General features: G+C 41.3%; 2 protein-coding genes across 2 annotated transcripts in view; one reads left to right on the top strand and one right to left on the bottom strand.

The window, feature by feature from the left end:
- The window catches only part of AKT1 (AKT serine/threonine kinase 1), a 46,075-nt gene extending 36,530 nt beyond the window's left edge, over positions 1-9,545 (top strand). Inside the window, exons 9-14 of the mRNA XM_053475581.1 lie at positions 1,399-1,524; positions 2,518-2,646; positions 6,825-7,039; positions 7,743-7,830; positions 8,031-8,133; positions 8,946-9,545. Coding sequence (XP_053331556.1) covers positions 1,399-1,524; positions 2,518-2,646; positions 6,825-7,039; positions 7,743-7,830; positions 8,031-8,133; positions 8,946-9,025 — 741 coding nt within the window. The 3' untranslated portion in view covers positions 9,026-9,545. The remainder of the gene's footprint in view (positions 1-1,398; positions 1,525-2,517; positions 2,647-6,824; positions 7,040-7,742; positions 7,831-8,030; positions 8,134-8,945) is intronic.
- A 7,268-nt stretch (positions 9,546-16,813) lies between these two features.
- SIVA1 (SIVA1 apoptosis inducing factor) lies at positions 16,814-19,054 on the bottom strand. The gene is made up of 4 exons (XM_053474828.1): positions 18,882-19,054; positions 18,218-18,376; positions 17,164-17,320; positions 16,814-16,987 (listed from the first exon to the last, which is right to left on the bottom strand). The coding sequence occupies exons 1-4, from the start codon at positions 18,997-18,999 to the stop codon at positions 16,930-16,932; spliced, it is 492 nt and encodes a 163-aa protein (XP_053330803.1). The 5' UTR covers positions 19,000-19,054; the 3' UTR covers positions 16,814-16,929.
- Positions 19,055-19,484: the final 430 nt, after the last annotated feature.

The following is a 19,484-nucleotide window of genomic DNA, read 5'->3' on the forward strand; positions in this document are numbered from 1 at the left end:
GAGATGACTGTGCGTAAAATGGCTATGCTGTAGAGTTCTGTGCGACACCGGTGACTTTCAGGTTACCTGTGAGGGGCAGACATGTTCCGATTTCCTTTGTGCCCTCGGTATTGGGTTCTGCTTGTCCTGATCGAGGAGGTAACTGTAAGCAGTTACATTTACGAGCGCAGTTGGTCCGTCTCAGCTGTTTGGCAGCCGCGAGGTTTCGTTTCAGAGATATGACGGGTAAGCTCTTCATTGTCTAGCAATGCCCTTGAGACTTTGCTGACCTTTTAACAATCCATGTTCAGCAAATCCTCCTCGTCCCCAAAAACGCACTCTCTCTCTCTCTTTCTCTATGTTCCGAAGCACTTTAGCTTTCACCGAACATTGTTAACAAAGTTTTGGGGCAATATTTGGTGAGCAGAGTGGGGAAGCCATTTTTTGCGTACCTAAAAGTCGGTACTGGTATGAACGCGTGCCAAGTGCATTGATCAGAATTTAAGGAGAAGCCATGCTTGCTGTAAATGTATATTTAACATATAGATACATATCTTCTTGGGACTTTCAGAAGAAGAGATATCCATACTGAGACACAACTTGTTTTCTGTGGCCGTCCGACAGCTGCTCGGCAGCGGCAGTGCGCCAGATGGTCATCTGAGGCTGGATGCGCAAGAGCGACCTGGCCTCTCGCTGCCCTTGCAGTGAGGATCGCTTGCTCCCGCTTACTTGCGGTAGAGGAGATCTAGTTAAAATCCCCTCTACCGTACCTGGTCTGAAACCAAGCTGCCGTAGAGCAAGCTGTCGGAGACCAGGCAGTCCCTGTTGCCCCGCGAAAGCCGCTTCTAAAACGCAAGCTGCTTCCTTAATATGTTGCGGACCTTGAAAAGATTCCTTTGGCTTCTTCAGAAGAGCTCAACGGTATTTTATAAAGTTTTCCGGGCCTTCTACAGATTTATTATCGTTTAAACCTGTCCTGTAAAACCAGTTGAGAATCATTTCTGCTGACGTTGCTGAAAACATTAATTTCAAAAGTTGAACTCTCTCTCCGTGCCATGGCCGTTAAACCAAAATAATGACGTTTGTGCCTCCCTTTATAAATGACGTACCATCCCGAAGAATCAAACGCTTTCTTCTGAGTGAAACTAAGGATTTTTGTGACCTTGGTTTCCCTCGCAGCCCTTCACTAAAGTATATCGCCGTGTGACTTAATCCCCGAAACCAGAATCACTAAATGATACAGAAAGAATTATTATTATTTATTTTTATTAGTAGTATTAGTAGTACTTTCTTGTAATTTAACAAACCCGATGGGGAGGTTCTTATGTTTTGGGCTGACGTCTGCCTTTTGCTATTGTGTGTAACAGATTGAGCTTAAAGTGGGACTGATCCGGTACTATTTTTTTTCTTTCTTTTCAGTTATTCTTCCATCTATCAAGAGAACGCATATTTTCTGAAGATCGAGCCCGGTTTTATGGGGCAGAGATAGTTTCTGCGTTAGATTACCTTCACTCGGAAAAAAATGTAGTTTACAGAGACTTAAAGGTAAGCAAGGTCTCAAGAAGCTCTGGCTAGAGTTATCTAGAACAGTTCTAAGCTGACCTTCCAACCAAGTATTTAAAGGACCTGCAATGCATCTAGAACTTTTATTATTATTATTATTATTATTTATAATCTTTCCTCTTCCACAGAGCATAAAATGACTTTGTTAATTATATTTTTTCTTAAGATTATTATTATTTTAATTTAATAAATAATATTTTACAGTCTTGCCATTAATGGCATTAATGTGTAGTTTCCCCACTCAACACGATGGGTCGATGGCGTATTCACGAAGGTCTAAATAGAACTGAGACCATAACAGAGCAGTTTATTCGTGAAGAAAGTAAAACCCGGTCGTAATCGTTGGTTTGGTTTAGAGTCATTGTGCTTGTAGGAATGAGAACTTCACGTAGACATAAATAAAATAAAACAACGTAGTCAGCTCTGCGGTGGGTTTGCCGAACCTTTAGAGCTTCCACCAACGGACTGTTTCTTTAAGGCTGACCTCTGTTCTTTTTCTTGGCAAGTAACGCAACGTCTACAGCCAATATTTTGTGCTCACAGTGCCTGGCTGTTTGCAAAACAGTATGGGACAAAACCAGTAACTGTACGGGAAGCTGGAGGACTTGCTGCGTTTACCTATCACACCATATAAATAAGCCTTTTTTCCCTTTTTTTTTTTTTATTTTATGTAGCGTGGATCTTGCTAGGGAGCTTGCTTTCCTCCGTGTATTTAAAACCCTTTTTACCGCGTGCGAGTGGGTAATCTGAGGTTATGCTCGGCCGACAGATGTATGATTGAAGGGGTGGGAGTAACACATCTGCTTAAATTAGAGGTGTTTGGAACACAAATGTCCCTACTAACCGCTTGTCAAGCAGCCATTTATTTATTTTGCCCTGTGCTATAAATAACAAGATTTAAATTTATTTTTTTTTTAATATTTTTTTATTATTATTTATTTTTATTTTTTTTATTTATTTTTTCTTCCTCCCCAGTTGGAAAATCTCATGCTGGACAAAGACGGGCATATAAAAATAACAGACTTTGGCCTCTGCAAAGAAGGTATAAAAGACGGGGCAACGATGAAGACTTTCTGTGGCACCCCAGAATACCTCGCCCCTGAGGTATGTTATATTTCTTTATATAAAAAAAAATGTAAAATTTTGAGAAATGTAAAAAAAAAAAAAATTATAAATTAAAATAAAATTGCAAAAAAAAAGAAATTGTGAAAGATCGTAATTATCTAATTGAATATCTCTATTATATGATACGGGCACCGGATTTTTCTAAGAATATCAGACACACCAAGATAATTGCAAAACCTGTAAAATAAATAAATAATCATAAAGTTATTCTTCGGTCTTGTGCGAAAAAAAACCTCTTAAGGATATTTATGACTTAATTAAGAAAAATGCAAAGCATAAAAAAAACCTTAAGGTTTGCGTACAGTACTGGGTCAATTAATTATAGTGGGTATTTTCTTTAATTCAGTATATATTTGATACGTAGTTAAAATACTCCTCTGGGGTCAACAAAGACTTCAAATATCCATAGAATATGCATTTTCCATAAAAAAATAACTGCTCCCCCGAATTGCTGAATATTTAGTCCAAATTACATTGCCACCTCGCTTGAGCAATAAAACCTATGATTTTTAATATTACTATGGAATGTAGCTTTTTCCAGAAAAAAAAAACCCTTTGTCTTTATTAGATATATTGTACAGCGCTACGGAATATGGTGGCACTATATAAAACATTAATAATAATCTGTTTATAAACGGGACAGGTACTTTGTGGTTGATCTTCCGCTCCATGTATCCCTGACCAGGCGTGTTGTTTGGTGTTTATGCAGTTGTTCGTTGGGTTGTTTCCCCGTTCTGGTTTAAATGTGCTGCACGAGGCTGCGGTTCTGGGAGTCTGTCCGCTTTGATGTGTCCGCGATTGTAGCGGGTACAGCTGTTGTGCCGTCTCTTGTAAATTCCATCCTACAGCTGTCGGGAGTTGTTCTCTGAGGATTGATGGTCTCGGGCACGTTTTTCGCGTCTGACTTTGGTGCGGAAAATGATCTGCCGGTGGCCGGCATATTGTAACAAAACATCGCGAGCCCTCGATAGAGCCGCCGTCCCTTCCAACCTGAAATGCCGGGTCCTACGATAAATAATAGCTTTAAGAGGATTTTTCCGCGCTCATGTCGCTTCCTATTTGCGTTTTAAGAGGGGCTTTGAAAGTAAAATAATTTTTTTTTAAAAAGTGTGGTATGTGGACATGCTTTAATTTTGAAACTTTATTGTAGGGATACAGGCGTATTGGTTCATTGTAATCATTTCAGGACAAAAAGGTAATCCAAACAGCAATGGGCCGATAAAAGGAATATCCATTCACCGGACCCTAGCGGTTAGTTTGCCGTTAATTGCTCCGAGACGCAAGCAGGTTTCATTCATAAAGATGCGGGCTTTCCCTGCTTTACTGAGATTCTTGTGGACTGTTCTGGGTTTGAGCACTTCCTTCATTTATTTAACCCCTTCATGACACCATGCATTGTTTAGAATGGGCTTAAGGACAACCCGTTGTCCTTAAGGGGGTTAAATAAACAAACAACCTAAAACCCACTAAAAGTTACCGTACCTCTTAGACAAAGCATTTGCTCTCTGGAATGGTAACGGGATAGAATGTATCACTAACTGGCTAACGTTGTCTCATATGGATCCTTGTGTCTATCCTTAGCCTTGTGTATCACTAGCATAGTGGAAATTACCACGGAGCTCTCTTCTTTGGGGGGGAGTGGCTTGCAGAAGGGGCGGGGTCTGCCACTGAATGGCAGGGCTATCCCCATACAACCTTTAGCCGGGGAGAGGAGTGGGCGTGGCCACACACACCACACCTCTGGCTAGAAACAAAATATATAAACTGGCCCAGAGACTCCGGGTCAATCCTAGGTGTGACCACCGGCAATAAAAAAATACATAAAAAAATGATAAAAACCAAAAAAAAAAACACACCTTTTTTATTTTGTGAATGTTGTGAACGATACACACGTTTTAGTCTTAAATAACAGCCGAGCCCGGTAATCTGTATAATAGCCTAGTTTTATTTTTACCCAAACGCTTTAATTTCATTTTTCCGATAAACCGCGTTTGTGCCAGAGGGGGCCGGCCATGTTTGTTGCGATAGGACGCGGCTGCATCAAGATCGGTGCGGCCTTTCCTTTTCTTTTTATGGTTACGCTAGCCCCGTGTTGTCAAATAATCTCTTACACAGAGCGGGGACCCTGGCTTTCTGATAAAAGATGAGGCCGGCTCCTGGAAGCCTGGCAGGCAAGCAGCTGTGTTGGTCTTCCACATATACGTCGCAGCTGTAGAACCAGCTGTCGCTTGGTGTGAATCATACCGCAGGAGTTTCTGTAAATAGACCTGTGCGGGGTAATCCAATACCTGTCGGCTTCTGGATTTCTACAGCAGGACGGCTACGGATTTTATTTTTATTTTAATATTTTTTAAACCCCCGGTTCAAACTCAATTTAAAGGCAATTTGCTATAAACCTAACAAGAAGGAAATTTTAATATAATACACAATTGTGTTTTTTTGTGTATTTTTTCTTGTAATTCATCCAGATTTTTTTTTGTTGTTTTGTTTAAACTCCCGTCGAGGGATCCGTTGAAGAGATGTATCGGTTGAGCACGAATAACGATAACTAACAGAAACTAGTGATCATTAGACATGTTTAGTACAGTAATGTGGATTTAGGAGCCATTAACAATCTTGTAATAGAATTAATGGACCATAATGCTCTCAAGCTCTTATCAGCGGAGACTGGCGGTACAGCAGGAACATGTGGGAAGATATAAACTGCCATATGCAATATATAAAATCTTCCGATTAACAGAGAACAGTGCTAAGACGGGGGACCAGAGGTAAGTAGGAAGAGAGGCTTGTTAGCGTCCTGTTCATCTGGAACAGAGATATGGTCCTTGATGAGTTATGGAGCCAGCGCCGAAGAATAAAATCCGATTTATGGCCCCAAGGAGGAGGCTCTCGGGCTTTCCACCGAGATATCTGGCACGGGAGGCTGGTAGGACAGGTGCTTAAAGGGACAGCGACACTTAAAACTGAGAGAAACACCAGTATTCCTTTTAGAACCAATATAATCCGTTTTATACCCAAGAAGTTTTTTGTGAAATCCCACGTTGGAATATTGATGATCCAGAGAAGTTACTCTTACGAGAGTCCAGCTGTACCCCCACAGCTTGTAAAGCATATACACAAGTTTTTTTTTTGGGGGGGGGTCTTGTGGCACGGGACAGAGTCACTGTCCATAGAAACATTGTATAGAGCTGCGGAGTTATAGGAGATGGTACACAATTGTCTTAAAGGCACAGTAACCCAAAAAATATACAGATTACTCGTGAACCTTCGTCCTGCTTGTTGCACTTTTGTAAACGTTTTAACAAACTGTAGTCGGAGGAAAAATACCGAAGGACGTCTACGAGTATTCGCCTGAAACAAACACGGGAACAAAAGTCATCCTTTCTTTTTTGCCCCATTTTCCCCAAAACAACCCTCTCACGTCCCTGTCTACCATCACAAGGTCTTCTGCATTGCGGGAGCGCACATTTATGACAGGATAGCCGTTTGGGCGCATTATTATAGATGTATGGATTTTTTTCACTGATATTCAGAGTGTGCGACTAAAGCAAAGGACTTGTTTTCCTCTTTAATGAGCAGACATGGCAGGCGATACTGGGGGGTATTTTTTCTTAGTTTGGGGGCGAGGAGAATATTTTGCTCCACCTTGTGGGTGTTTAGAATACAGCACTCCTATAAATGAACGGCTGCCGCCTCTATAAAGGGTCATGTTGTTCTTTATCATGTTAAGCAAATATACCTTCGAATATCTATAATTGTATAAATAAATACAATATTTAAAAAAAAAAAAATCCGTTCAAATGAAGCATTCCCAGAAAAATTCTGAATGACATAAAATGTTAGTGGATTAAATAATTCTTATTGGGAAGGGTTTGGGCTTCCAGAAAAGATACTTCAACTGCTACATTTAGTTACAGAAGTGTTCAGCAGAGTAGATGGAACTGCACCTTTAAAGCTGTAAGCAGACATTGAATATTGAGACCAATCATTCCTTTTTTTTATGTTTATTGTCCAACCGTGTTAAAGTATTTAAAAATCTATATAATAATGGAAACATCTATCTATATATATCTATATATAAAAATGGGAGCACAATGAATTATTTCAAAGCATAAAATGTAAACTAGAAACATGTTTGTCTTTTTTTTGTCTTCTAGGTGCTAGAGGACAATGATTACGGCCGAGCGGTTGACTGGTGGGGCTTGGGAGTAGTCATGTACGAGATGATGTGCGGGCGTCTGCCCTTCTATAACCAGGACCACGAAAAACTCTTTGAACTCATTCTCATGGAGGAGATTAGGTTCCCACGCACTTTATTACCAGAAGCAAAGTCTCTGCTCTCCGGTTTGCTGAAGAAAGACCCCAAACAGAGGTGGGCAAAAATCTAGACATTCGATCGATGGCTGCGGTCACCATAAAGTATCTGATTTCACTGTTCTGTGAGGTATCTTGGTGGTGCTGGCTGGTGAATGACTACATATATAGTTATTTGCTGCTTGATAAATTACCAAAAATGATGATTTTATGATTTAACGTGGTTATCATGGTTTTGGGGGAACTGTTGCCTAACTGCTGAAACACATTAATTGTTGGTGCTGCCACACAAAGAGTTAAGAAATACTAAAGCAGATCATTTGTAGCTTGAATGTGGGTTCCTTGCAGGGAAGCCGCCGTAGAGAAGATATAAAAGCAGGTAAGACGTTAACTATTACAGAGAAGGACTACCTGGTTCACTAAGAGAGAAAGCTACCAGAGTCTTCTCATCTGGCTTGGTCAGGAGGACTCTCTGATAGACCTGCACTTGTCTGAGAAGATCCAGAAAACTTTGGAGATCATTATATATACTGAGGTGGAATAGAATCTTATTAAACGTCAGGTATTCAAAAGCCTTTAATTGCGTTAATTTTGGGTTGAAAAGCCTCGCGTGCTGTGAAAGCCCTACTCTTGGTGGTTGCGTTGGAGTGTAAAGTGAAGACCATCAGATGCCACTCAGATATCTGCAAAGTTACATGATCACCTGCCCAACGTGAAGGCGATTACATGATATGCATCCTCTCCTTGTCTTACGCAAACAGGTTAGGCGGTGGACCGGATGACGCAAAAGAAATCATGCAACACAAATTCTTTGCCGGAATCGAATGGCAAGATGTATACGAGAAGAAGGTAACGGCCTAGCTTTTGTTATTCGTGATAATATCTGAAACCGATCAACCGTTTAAAATAGATTTACACAACAGAGATTTTATTTTGTTTACCTTTCAAGCGCCAGGTTCGGTGTCACGAAAGCAGCTGCTGGCTTGATACCGAATTCAGGCTTAAGATGCGACGGCGCGATCCTCACGTTTTTTTTGTTATCGTTTCAGCTGGTTCCACCTTTCAAGCCACAAGTTACGTCGGAGACAGACACGAGGTATTTCGATGAAGAATTCACAGCACAGATGATCACTATAACTCCACCTGACCAAGGTAGATATCTCACCTAAAACGGTTGGATCTTAGAGGTTTTAGGAGACTTGTGTTTTCAGCTTGCTTACTTCACTGTTTGCTACGGAGAGCCAACACTAGAAGGCTTCTCCGGCAAGAAGGCCTGAGCTGGCCCTGTAGAATGCATAATATAATTGGTAAGGAGATGCTGATTTAACTATACATTAGACAGGACCAGCCAAGCTTTCTGGGGTTTCTCCTTCATAAAAGATAGTGAAGTCAAGGAGCTGAAACACGACTGTCCCGAAAACACTCCGCCGTGAATAAACCCCTCTGTACGTCTTGGTTCTCTCATCCCTATTTTTATGCACCCTCACTTTATGTCTCAAACACATTTGTGTCCCTTTTTAATTTGGCCCATTGGGATAAAATAACCAAATAATTTAGAATAGGGGTTGGTGTTCCCGTTCTCCTACAAGCCCCCTCTTTCCTGCCCTGGTCATGGGGGCAACACAGCCGAGCCCCATAGTTTCCAGGTTTAAAAAAAAAAAACAAAGATTTTTTACATTCACTGAAAATCAGACGTATCTCGAATGACCTCGGCCTCCATTCATCTACCCCCTGACGTCAAATTCTTTAATGGACCTCGAACCTCTGGCCTCCCTCGTTGTCATTTCACTACCAAGAGCGTTTTAGCGCAGCTTAAGACGCAACAAGCAACCTAAAACGTAAATTCATTTCCATCTGTTCGGGATGGATATTTTTTTATATAAACCTTTTTATATACAGATAGTACTTTTTAGTGGAATGGTTTAAAAGACCCCGTTAATAACCGTTTTATTTTATTTTTTTAGATGATAATCTGGAATTTGTGGACAACGAGAGAAGACCGCATTTCCCTCAGTTTTCATACTCTGCTAGCGGAAACGCTTAGTTTATTTTGCATTTTTTATCTTTATTTTTTTTTCCTTTTTTATTTTTATTTTTTCCTTTTTTATTTTTTTTTTCCATTGCGACACAGACTTCATATTTGGGCACTAATTTCGTCGGACTTTGTACAGGACCTTCTACAACCCTAACAATTACAAACTATGTTTGTATGACCGATAAGGAAAGGAGTTAGAAGAATGTCTGGAGAGAAAACAAAAACAAACAAACAAACAAACAAAAAAAAAGTCTGTAAACCAGTTCTCACATTTCACATTTGCAAAGAAACAAAAAAAAAAAAAAAGAAAAAAGTCACCGTTGTTAAATGTATGTATTTCTATACATACGTTTCTATGCGTTGATGCGTTGTGATGGGGATTCCACACAGTTTATGGGGGTTTTTTGGGGTTTATTTTTCTTTTTTCTTTTTTTTTTTTTTTGAGAATGTGCTCAACAGCTGTCAGGTGAACAAAAATAAATGGATTGAGCATATCTTGTTTGAAAATAAAGTCGATATCTTCTCACCACCCTGGTCACCCTGTACCATCACCAACGTTTTATTTATTTAATAGCGCTGAAGATTCAAACTGTGGGCGATCGGGGGCGCAGCTAGGAGATTTTACAAGGTTTTTAGTAGATTAGTGCAATAATGAACACGTTTTTTTGAGTACTTAAGAGGCACTTTTTATAACAGCGAAAAAACGTCACTTTATGGGTAAAGAATGAACACCGACGAGACCAGCATTAATAGCCTCAATGAGGTGGAGAATCGAGCAAGAACCTTTTCGGGGGTTTTTATTTTTCTTGCTGTAGAAGAGACAATACATATCAGATTAGCGGGGTTTAGTAGAGTGAACACGTTCCTTGCAAAGTCTTCACGCTTCTACTTTTGTTCCTGACCGTTTGGTTTTGCCGCCAAAGCACCCGTTACGCTGGCTTTCGTGGCAAAGGAGATTTTTTTTTTTTTTTTTTGAAGGCCCAGATATTTCAAGTTTGCTGATCTCTGAACTACTCTTGCGGTAGTAATACTTAAAAATGAATAAATAAATGACCTAATAGTTAGAAAATTACGTAAAAATACAGTTTCTGTATTTATAAGGCACTTGTTAACTATTTAGAGCAAAAAAAAAAAAAAAAAGCGAAATGTATAGGGTTTTTTCAATATAACTACTGCACTGTCCTCGGTGTGGCCAAGCCACCCAGAGTCTACCTTGTGGGTGAAGCTCTTGACGGGCGAGGGAGCGGATATTAGGGCGTTCTAGAGCACCAAGCTCTAGAATTTGCTCCCTTGTGGTCCTTTGACCAGTAATGTCTTCATACGATATCATGTACTAGCGAATGAATGAAGCCCACAAGGACTGTAAAGCGTTCCGCTCCATGGTTAGATATGTGGCAATTGGGTGGCTGATGTTTATACAGTTAGGCGAGACCTAAAAACATCGGGTGAAATCTCACTCTGTTACCTATGCCTTATGCAAGGCTGGAGGAACCCCCCCCAAAGGTTGGCCTTTCATAATGCATAGTGAAAGCAGTGAAGTGAGATACTTCCCTCGCTTATATAAATGACCAATTAGTGAACAAACCCCCCAAAAAGCAACACTACATATACCCAAAATTAGAATCGTGGTGTGCACTTTTGTCACAATTTTTTTCACATTTTTGTTTTTTTTTTATATTTTTATGTTTAATGATAAAAATAAAAGTTTAGGTGATATGCTTTTTATTTTTTTTTGTTCATTGATGTAGCCCAAAAAAAAGTTGCATATACGTTATGAGAACGTGCAGAAATTAAAAGCAAACCAAACAAAATGATTTTGATGCGTTTTTTTTTATTTAATTGGCGCTTCGCTCGTATATTCCGTATTCCTTTCGCACCTTTTATTTCAGAACACTTAGTAGTCGTCCGCTAACGGGAACCGGTCATTGGAATGCGTATAAACACACTCGGCGGCCACTATATTAAATACACCTAATGCCGGCATGTTCTGCCACGTTGCGTGTTGGGAAGTGCCCTTCAACTCGCCATTGCTGGAGAAGGCGTGCTTGGTACCGCAAGGTAAGCATTGCCCCCTTTCAGTGCTTCCTGAAACTGGTATGACATCATAGTTGGACGAGACCTTAGATCCTGTCCCAGGTGCCAAGAGCCCTAGTTACGGCCCTGTGATTTCATTTATGCTTCTGATATATGGCCCTCGTGCCGGGTACCCTCAGTCACCCCATGGAGTTACCCCCCCAACAAGTATTTTACTGGCCGGGTGCTTGATTTATGAGCAAAGCAATTTTAAATGATTCACTTTTATATTTCAATAGTTCCTTCTATGTCCCCGGATTAGGATGCAATGGGGGTCATAGCGGTATACACAAAAGACACTGTATCTGACCAATTTTCAGGGCCCCCCTAAGAAGGTTTTTGACCGATGGATGCGGCAATACGGATGAAGCGAGAAAGGAGAGCAAGAAAAGGATTTGGACATTTTGGGGTGTGACCCCTGTAAAAGAGATGCATGTTCTGCACCTCCTTGCACTTGTACGTTGGCATATTATGGTAACTGACGGAGGGGTTTAACCCCTCCATGACAAAGACCGTACATGTACGGGCTCACAATGCATTGTTTTTAATGGGTTTAAGGACAACTCATTGGCCTTAAGGAGTTAAGTTCAGGGTTATTGGATTACTTGTAATAAAAATACACAGTTGCATGCCTTGGGCTCTAGAGACGCGGACATCGGCTATAGAAAATGTACAACTTCTATTTAACGTGCCGTTTTCCGTGGCTCCGACAGTGGCATTTATTTTTTGCTAGATTTGACCGCCATATAATATTTTGCATCAAAGAACCAAATTTAGTCCTGTGCAATATCTACCGATGTATCATAAATGTTACGTACAAAAAATATCTGAAGAAAAAAAAATACTTTACCAAAATATGGAAACCAATGAAACCGTGTATTGGTGTTTTCAAGTAAACATGGTTTTGCTTTAATGTTGATATTTTCTTTTATGTAAGAAAAAACAATTCATAACCAAGTAATTCATGTGATACTTCGAAGACACCATTAGACTCTTGGGTTCTATGGCGAGATTCCAAGCGACACTGCAGCCATTGTATGTACTTAAATACATTTGATGGCTGTGCGGCCCCCTTACTTTTTTATGGTGCCCCCTGCAAATGTATGGGGATATTCTGCAGTATCATCCATATGCATTTGTCTCCCCCCACCCACCCCCGGCTATTTTGCTTGCAGGAGATATCTTCGTCAGAACACAACCGCCTGCACGTGAAACGCTTACCAGTCAGCTTCTGTGGTGGCTTAGAGGACTCTGGGTGAAGGGGCTCAGACCCAGGGTTGGCACCAACATTGCTTATGGGGCCTATGGACAATTTAATGATGTTCTATAGACCTTCACAAACCTTGCCAGGGACAATGGTGTCCTCGTACGGACCCCCACATTCATGCTTCAAGCAACCCATTAATGGCAAGAACCGTCAGACCGCGGAAGGACGGCAGCTGCAGATTCTACATCAGGTTAATGCTTTTTTAATTTTTTCTATTTTTTTTTTTAATTTGGAAGAATGAATGTAAAAGTACTCAGAGTAACAGAGGAGTCACAGGGACAGATAACGGCCTCTATAAGAACCGTAAAAGTGGCTTTCATGGTCTTTATTATTGCCCCTGTTATGGTGACTTGATGTGGGGGTAATGCATCCCCCTTTAGATCGATGACCACGTGTTTGATAAACACCAAATCATTTGGCAGTTCTACAGCTGAACATCTATACACTCACTATACATCTATATACTCACACTCACTATACATCTATATACTCACACTCACTATACATCTATATACTCACACTCACTATACATCTATACACTCACACTCACTATACATCTATACACTCACTATACAGCTATACACCTATACACTCACTATACACCTATACATCTATACACTCACTATACATCTATACACTCACACTCACTATACATCTATACACTCACACTCACTATACATCTATACACTCACTATACATCTATACACTCTTCTCTGCTGTAGAGACGTGCATCGTCACACGCTCACACTTTACCCATCTGAAGCCTACTCTCTCTCTCCGATCATTTGAGAACTCACTACGCCAAACACACTTTCTAGGGTTTTCATGAGAACGGATATTTTGACAATGGAAATGCAAAACACCCTTTATTAAATAAACTCTCTGCTCTGTTTTCATGTTAAAAAGGAAATTGGAGTCCATCAGAGCATGCAACTCGCTTAAGGCTGTTATTCCCATTCTAGTCAATGAGAGAAGCTACTTGGAGCTACTGAGCATGTGCAAGAAGTGTACCTACGAATGCTTCCTGCTTTCCGTAGAGGCAGCAAGGGGCGGAGTTAAATGAGATAAAAGCTTGATTTTCTAACGCTAATAACTAAACGACGCATGATGTAACCCACATGCGGTAAAACACATTGGGGCCCCGGAAATTGTGCCAATACCTGCCAATGAAATAACCCGATGAACGGGGCCCTATGCCCGAGGCAGCGTAGGAAACCTAAACACCTCCCTATGGCACCGAGATGGTGGGCACAGCGTCAGTAGGACTTCTAAGCCCATGTTGGGGGTCAGCCAAAGAATAGTGGGGGTAATAGACATCCTAAGGTGGACTCAGGTGCCACTCCACATTCCATCTTCTCACCCTACTAGATATCTTAACATGTAATCCCGTTTGAGACGGGCCCTCCTTACTTTTTGCTTCTTTTAAGTCCAAATCGTTGTTTTGCAGTACTTGATATGTCCTCTTTGCCCGTTGTACCGCGCTACAGAATACGACGGCGCTATATGACTCAAGAAGTCGCAGAACTCTTTGACGGCGGGGTCCAAAAAAAGTGACAAGTTCAGCTGAAGAGACTAACGATACGGATTGGTTCGGAAGGGGGTTAAGGAACATCTGAGAGGTATAATTTAAAAGAAAAAAAAAAAGAATTGTATCTGGAAACTTCTGTCTTTGGTAGTTAAGATAGATAAATAGGCAATTAGATAATAAAACATAAGATGATTCCTAACCCCAGCGCTATATAGTAGGAGTTTTTTATGGATGAGGGTAGTCTAGATTTGGTGGAAAGCGCTCTAGTGCCGAATGAGAGCGGAATTTGCCGGCGAACCAGATGTTGCAAACAGTTAAGTTAAAATCCATTAAGAGGAGAAGAAGAAAATAAGCAAAGATCATTAACTTTTATTATAATTATTGTTGTTTTGGATTTGAAGGAAATGGCGGGGTTGCCGCTGTGTGTAACTGCAATTTGTATTCATATTTGTTTTGGGGTGAACGGAGAGATGTCGCAAAACTTTGCCAATTAAAAAAAAGACCTCCGAGTCGCTATAAATAGTACGAGAAAAGGGCACGGAGCGAAAGTAGTTTTCCTCTTGTCACAATGTCTATAAAGGTTCCATGATTAATTATGTGGACGACTTACTTGGTTACAGAAAACATCGGGGGGGGGCACTTAACCTTGGTAACCAAATGAGTCTGGTTGTGGTAGCACCTATATGCAAATGATGACCCCCCCCCATTACAAATCTCAGTACCCTCATGGTTTTTCTTATGGTAATTTCTTTTTGAAGGCCACTTTTGTGCTCTTACACTCCCAATAAGTTGTTGTGTAAACAGGACCCCTGAGGACATGGGTGCCATCTTTGTTAACCCAACACTTTACATGCTGTTATCCCAATACAGACTAAACAGTTTGGTTCTTCATAGAATTGAGATCAAGTCGTCTCGGTTGGTGTCCATTTGGAAAGTGAATTGGCCTCTCCCATCAGCTTCGTCATCGAAGGCTTTGGTAGGAGCGAAGGATTCTATACAAACATCTCCAAGAGCGCAAACATTTAAAAAGGACTTGGAATGAGGACGGAGGTTCCTTGGACACCAGAAGCAACATCAATCATGGTTCCATGGATGATCGCTGCAAGGTTTGTAGGTTGCTTGGTTTGTTCACAAGATAGGGGAACGTTTAAAACTAGAGGGACAGAACTGATGTTCTCTACATCAGGTGATAAACCAAAAAGAGAAGACATTTGGATGCCAAAGGATGTATCTTCAGCTGTTGTTGATCTTCTTCTCTCGTGATTCCAGGCAGCTGTTGTGGTAATTCCACAGCAGCTGCAAGCTTTCGTACAGGTTATATTTGACCAACAGGCTTGTGGCAAGAAGTCACTAATATTCTCATAAATGATTTCAATTATATCCATGTTAGAAACCGCATTTGATGCGCCGGCTCGTCAGAGAATGACAGAAACGCCACACTTTTTTGGGGCTGTGGTGGAGGATAAGATCCCTAACAATGTTAAACCACATACCACTAATACAACTGCCATAATTGCCGAATGAAAGCAAAACAATGGCTGCTTGTAATAAATGAATTGCGAAAGTGGAGTTAAGCTTTCTCAACACATGGTTTTATCTGCTGACCTGGAGATTTTGTTGCCAGCCATGTGATGTTTTGGGTGACTTTCCCGGCTCAAGCACCACATTAATGAAAGCTGATACTTTATGGCAATGCTAATGAAGTCCACTCCTCCAGACTTCCATTAGTCGGAGTGTCGGGATGGGTGGTTAAGACCAAGCCATTCTGTCCTTTATTACAGGCAGAATGCTTAAGAGTCAGTGTTTGTCTAATAGATTGGGCTAAAATAACAGTAAAATACTTACAAATGGCTAATATGCAACTGCCCCAAAAACAGCGCAAATTAACACAAAGCTAGCTAAGCCATGAACAGGTAAATCGCTACGTTAGTGAGTCGGTACTTTGAAGCATCTTGAGTTTTTGTTTTGTGCCATTAGAGAAAAACCTTCCATCAGCTAATCCCCGTGTGCAACTTTGTTTTTATGCATTGGTCAACACAAACTTATAGGGGGATTTTTTTTTCTTTATATAGTGCCAGACCCTAGGCTGGAGCTTGGAACGGCACCTTTTTTATTTTGCCCTCACAACCAGAACGTGTTTTTGTATCAGAGCACACATATGTCAATTGATTTATAGTTGATTTGTTGGCCGCAGTTGAATCAGATCCCTATAAGATTTGCATTTTTGTGTGAGGAGGCAGGTTGCCCGCACATGTTAGACTCTCGCCACCCATGAAGATGTTAACGGTTCCCTTTTTTTGTGGGGGGGGGACGGGGTAGTGACATGTTGCTTTAAGGCAGGCCCAAAAGGCAAAAGAAAATGTAGTAGTCCGGTGACGCTTTTTGGCTTTTCTAGGCACTTTTTCCACCATTCACAATATTTAAGCACTCCACCACTTTGTCACGTACAGATTTGTATGAACAGAGCCGTTTCCCCAAGAGACTTAACTTTTCTTATAATTAAGTCGTTCCATAAGTGATAACTGCGCATTAATCGAGTAGTTTAAGAGCGGAATGGTTTTTTGCTTCTGCCCTGGAAAAAAGTTGTCTGTGTACACCCTTCCGGATTCAGGCAGGTCGCCCTCTAGTGGTCAAACCCGACCGCATAGTCTTCAACAGCCATGCGCGGGTCATGTACTAATTCTAGTGCGCAGCCAGAAAGGCACATGTTTATATGACAAGTCACATGCATGTACTCCATCAGGAACATACAAACCCAAAGACATAAGCGGCACACGTCAGTTAGGACATCCGTAAGATATTCACATTATAAAAATGGATGCATTCCATTGCTAGCATGGATTTAATTCACCGTTTACTAATTACTATGGTGGATTCATGAATAAAAATATTAAAACCGGTCATGATAGTAATAATGAAGATTCAGCAATTTAAAGTTTAGAATTTTATTTCATTTATTACATATAAAAAAGTCATACAAATATAAACATTACATCTGGGATTAGAATATAAAAGTACATTTTTAACATGCTTTATTACAGTTATTTACACTTCAAACACAGAACAGGCAGAGCAGAAAACCTGTTCCGTGGGGTCACCATCACTGAAACAAGGAAACAAAACATTTCAGTTAGTGGGATGGCAGCTGTACTTTACAAATCACACGCAACTATCTACGTATAGAAAAGATGTCAGACCCGCGGTGACCGTAACCGAGGGAAAATAAACCCTCGGTTATAGTAAACCCAGTAAATATAGCTGTTATTTGCAGATACTTACATCAGCACTGTACAGAAGGAGCACATGACTGCAGCACAGCAACTGCAAGAAGTGCTGCAACTCTTGCAAACGGACCGTTCGCATTGTGAGCACGCTTCCTTCTCACCAACAGATCGCACGCAGAACGCGCATGCTTTGGCGGCACCAACAGTTAGTGCTGTTAGGGAAAGATTTGTGCAAGAGTTACAGTCGCTCATCATAAAAAAAAAAAAAAAAAAAAAAAAAACTTCTATATACAGACTGTTCAAAAGCTTGGGGTCACTTAGAAATCTGGTTTTTGAAAGAAAACATGAAATGGATCAGAAATCCAGTGCTGACGGGGTTAATGATGTAAATTACTATTGTAGCTGGAAACTGTTGATTTTTAATGGAACATATTCAAAGACGTTCCAATGGCACGTTGTATTCGTTGATCCAAGTTTAAAAGCCTTATTTAATCTATAGAAAACCCTACAGCCAGAAATGTCCTTGTTTTCCATGAAAGCAGCGAAGTGACCCCAAACCTTTGAACGGTACTATGCCTCACTTCTCTGTGGCAGGAGGCCCGTTCATCACACACCCCTGTGAGTTTATTAATTGGCAATTTAATCCATCAAGCAGACGCCCTTAATGCAGCTATAGCCCACTATGTAATTAGCTCTTTGGCACCTCCTGGAAGTGCTGGTATTGGGTAGATGGGTTATGCATTCATTTAAGATTAAGTTGGGATATCTACCTGTGGTGGTACCTACACCGATTTAGAAATCTTAACCAACATACACCCGTGCTTAATGGTGATTGAGAGGGATGCATGCACACCCAAGACCACTAGTCTGACAACTAGACCACTAGCCTGACAGTAGGAGTGTTGGTGACCACCCCTAGAAAACAAGTGCAACGGGGTCAGCCGTAGCGAAACTAACCTGTCGTTAATCTAAGCCACCCGTGAGTGTTGAGTGAAGGAAACCCAGCCTAACGAGTTCAGATCTGAGGTTTACAGTGCCAACTACACCAAGTTTTTTTTTCTATACAGCAGATGCCATACAAGGTGCACAAAAGGGTTAACACTGCATACGTTTTTGGGCACTTCTGTGCAGTTTTCCATCTTGCCCAATAATAGTCTGTCCTGTTAGCAGTTCATGCGCAGCACCGTCTTCTCGTTCCTTCTCGCTTTGATTGCCAAGGCTTCCCATGACGGCTTTGGCACCACTGAACAGCAGCTTCTTAGTCCTCTCTAAAGCCAAAGGGAAAAAATACATAAGATTATCCATATAACGCACACGGGACATGCAACATACAAGGATCATGCATGTTTAATAACACACTAGCTACAGCTTAGCCGCCACGAGAAACACATGCCCACCTCTAAGTAACATATAAGCCATTATACTTTGATTTAATGCATACACCTGGAGTAAAGTATGCGAATGGAGGAGATCCTTTATCACCCAATGAAAGAGACAGCTGTTTCTTAGTAGATCCCAGGGATCTGGCAGCAGAAGGAAAGAGCTTTTAAGATCTAACTCAGGAATCCATAGAACAAAGTTTCTTCGTATTTAAATGGCTACAGAATAAGACGACACCCCTGAGAATATTCTAAAGCAAGAATACGAGGGGAGATAAACAGAGACCGTTAAATGACTAGACCCACTTCCCTGGTATACACAATGAGGGGGGGGCATAGGGGTGCCCTAAAACGGGGGATGCCAGGACCCTCTGGGCATTTAGAGCAGCCTCACCGAAGATCTCCCGCTTGTACTGTTCCCCCAGCACGCCCTGGGACAGCTCCTTCTGGCCTACATGCGTCTTGAGCTGCAGCGGGCAGACCCCGTCAAACGGGTAGGAGCGCTTGGGCATCTTGCAATGGGAAGAATTGGCACCGCAGGAACAGGAAACGCGCCAAATACAAGCACTGCGCACAACGCATGCGCTCAAGCCCCCACGTCTTTCCTTTTAAAGCAGAAAGGTTTCCGCTGCCCAATAACCAGCAGCGGCAATGGACCGCCCAATCACAAGTCGCGACACAAGCTCGTTCAATCGTAAGCGCTGAGAAAAGCACGGGGCTGCTGATTGGCTTTCCCGCAGCGTTTATTAGGAGAGGAAAAGGAAACTAAACAGTGCAGCCACGCTAGCCGCTTACCTCAGAGACATAAAATTTTAATGATAGAAGTAGAAACTGTGACGCAGTAGATGTGTGACGTTGTATTTAACCGGGGAGGCCGTATATATGCATCCCTGCAGCATACCTCTTTAGGAGAGTCAGTCTCTGTACGGGGCTCAAAACTTTCCACAACCTCTCTCCCCTTGTGAACGTTTTTAAAATCTAAGAATGTATGAGTGTG

The sequence above is a fragment of the Spea bombifrons genome, chromosome 9 (genome assembly GCF_027358695.1).
Source record: "Spea bombifrons isolate aSpeBom1 chromosome 9, aSpeBom1.2.pri, whole genome shotgun sequence".
In the NCBI taxonomy this organism is placed as follows: Eukaryota; Metazoa; Chordata; class Amphibia; order Anura; family Pelobatidae; genus Spea; species Spea bombifrons.

Bases quoted from the DNA above. Each gene is read 5' to 3' on its own strand.
- SIVA1 (XM_053474828.1), bottom strand. From the start codon at position 18,999: ATGCCCAAGCGCTCCTACCCGTTTGACGGGGTCTGCCCGCTGCAGCTC. The intron at 18,377-18,881 runs GTGAGGCTGCTC...CTTTGGCTTTAG, and splicing joins GTACAAGCGGGAGATCTTCG to AGAGGACTAAGAAGCTGCTG. The intron at 16,988-17,163 runs GTAAGTATCTGC...TCCTTGTTTCAG, and splicing joins TCCTTCTGTACAGTGCTGAT to TGATGGTGACCCCACGGAAC.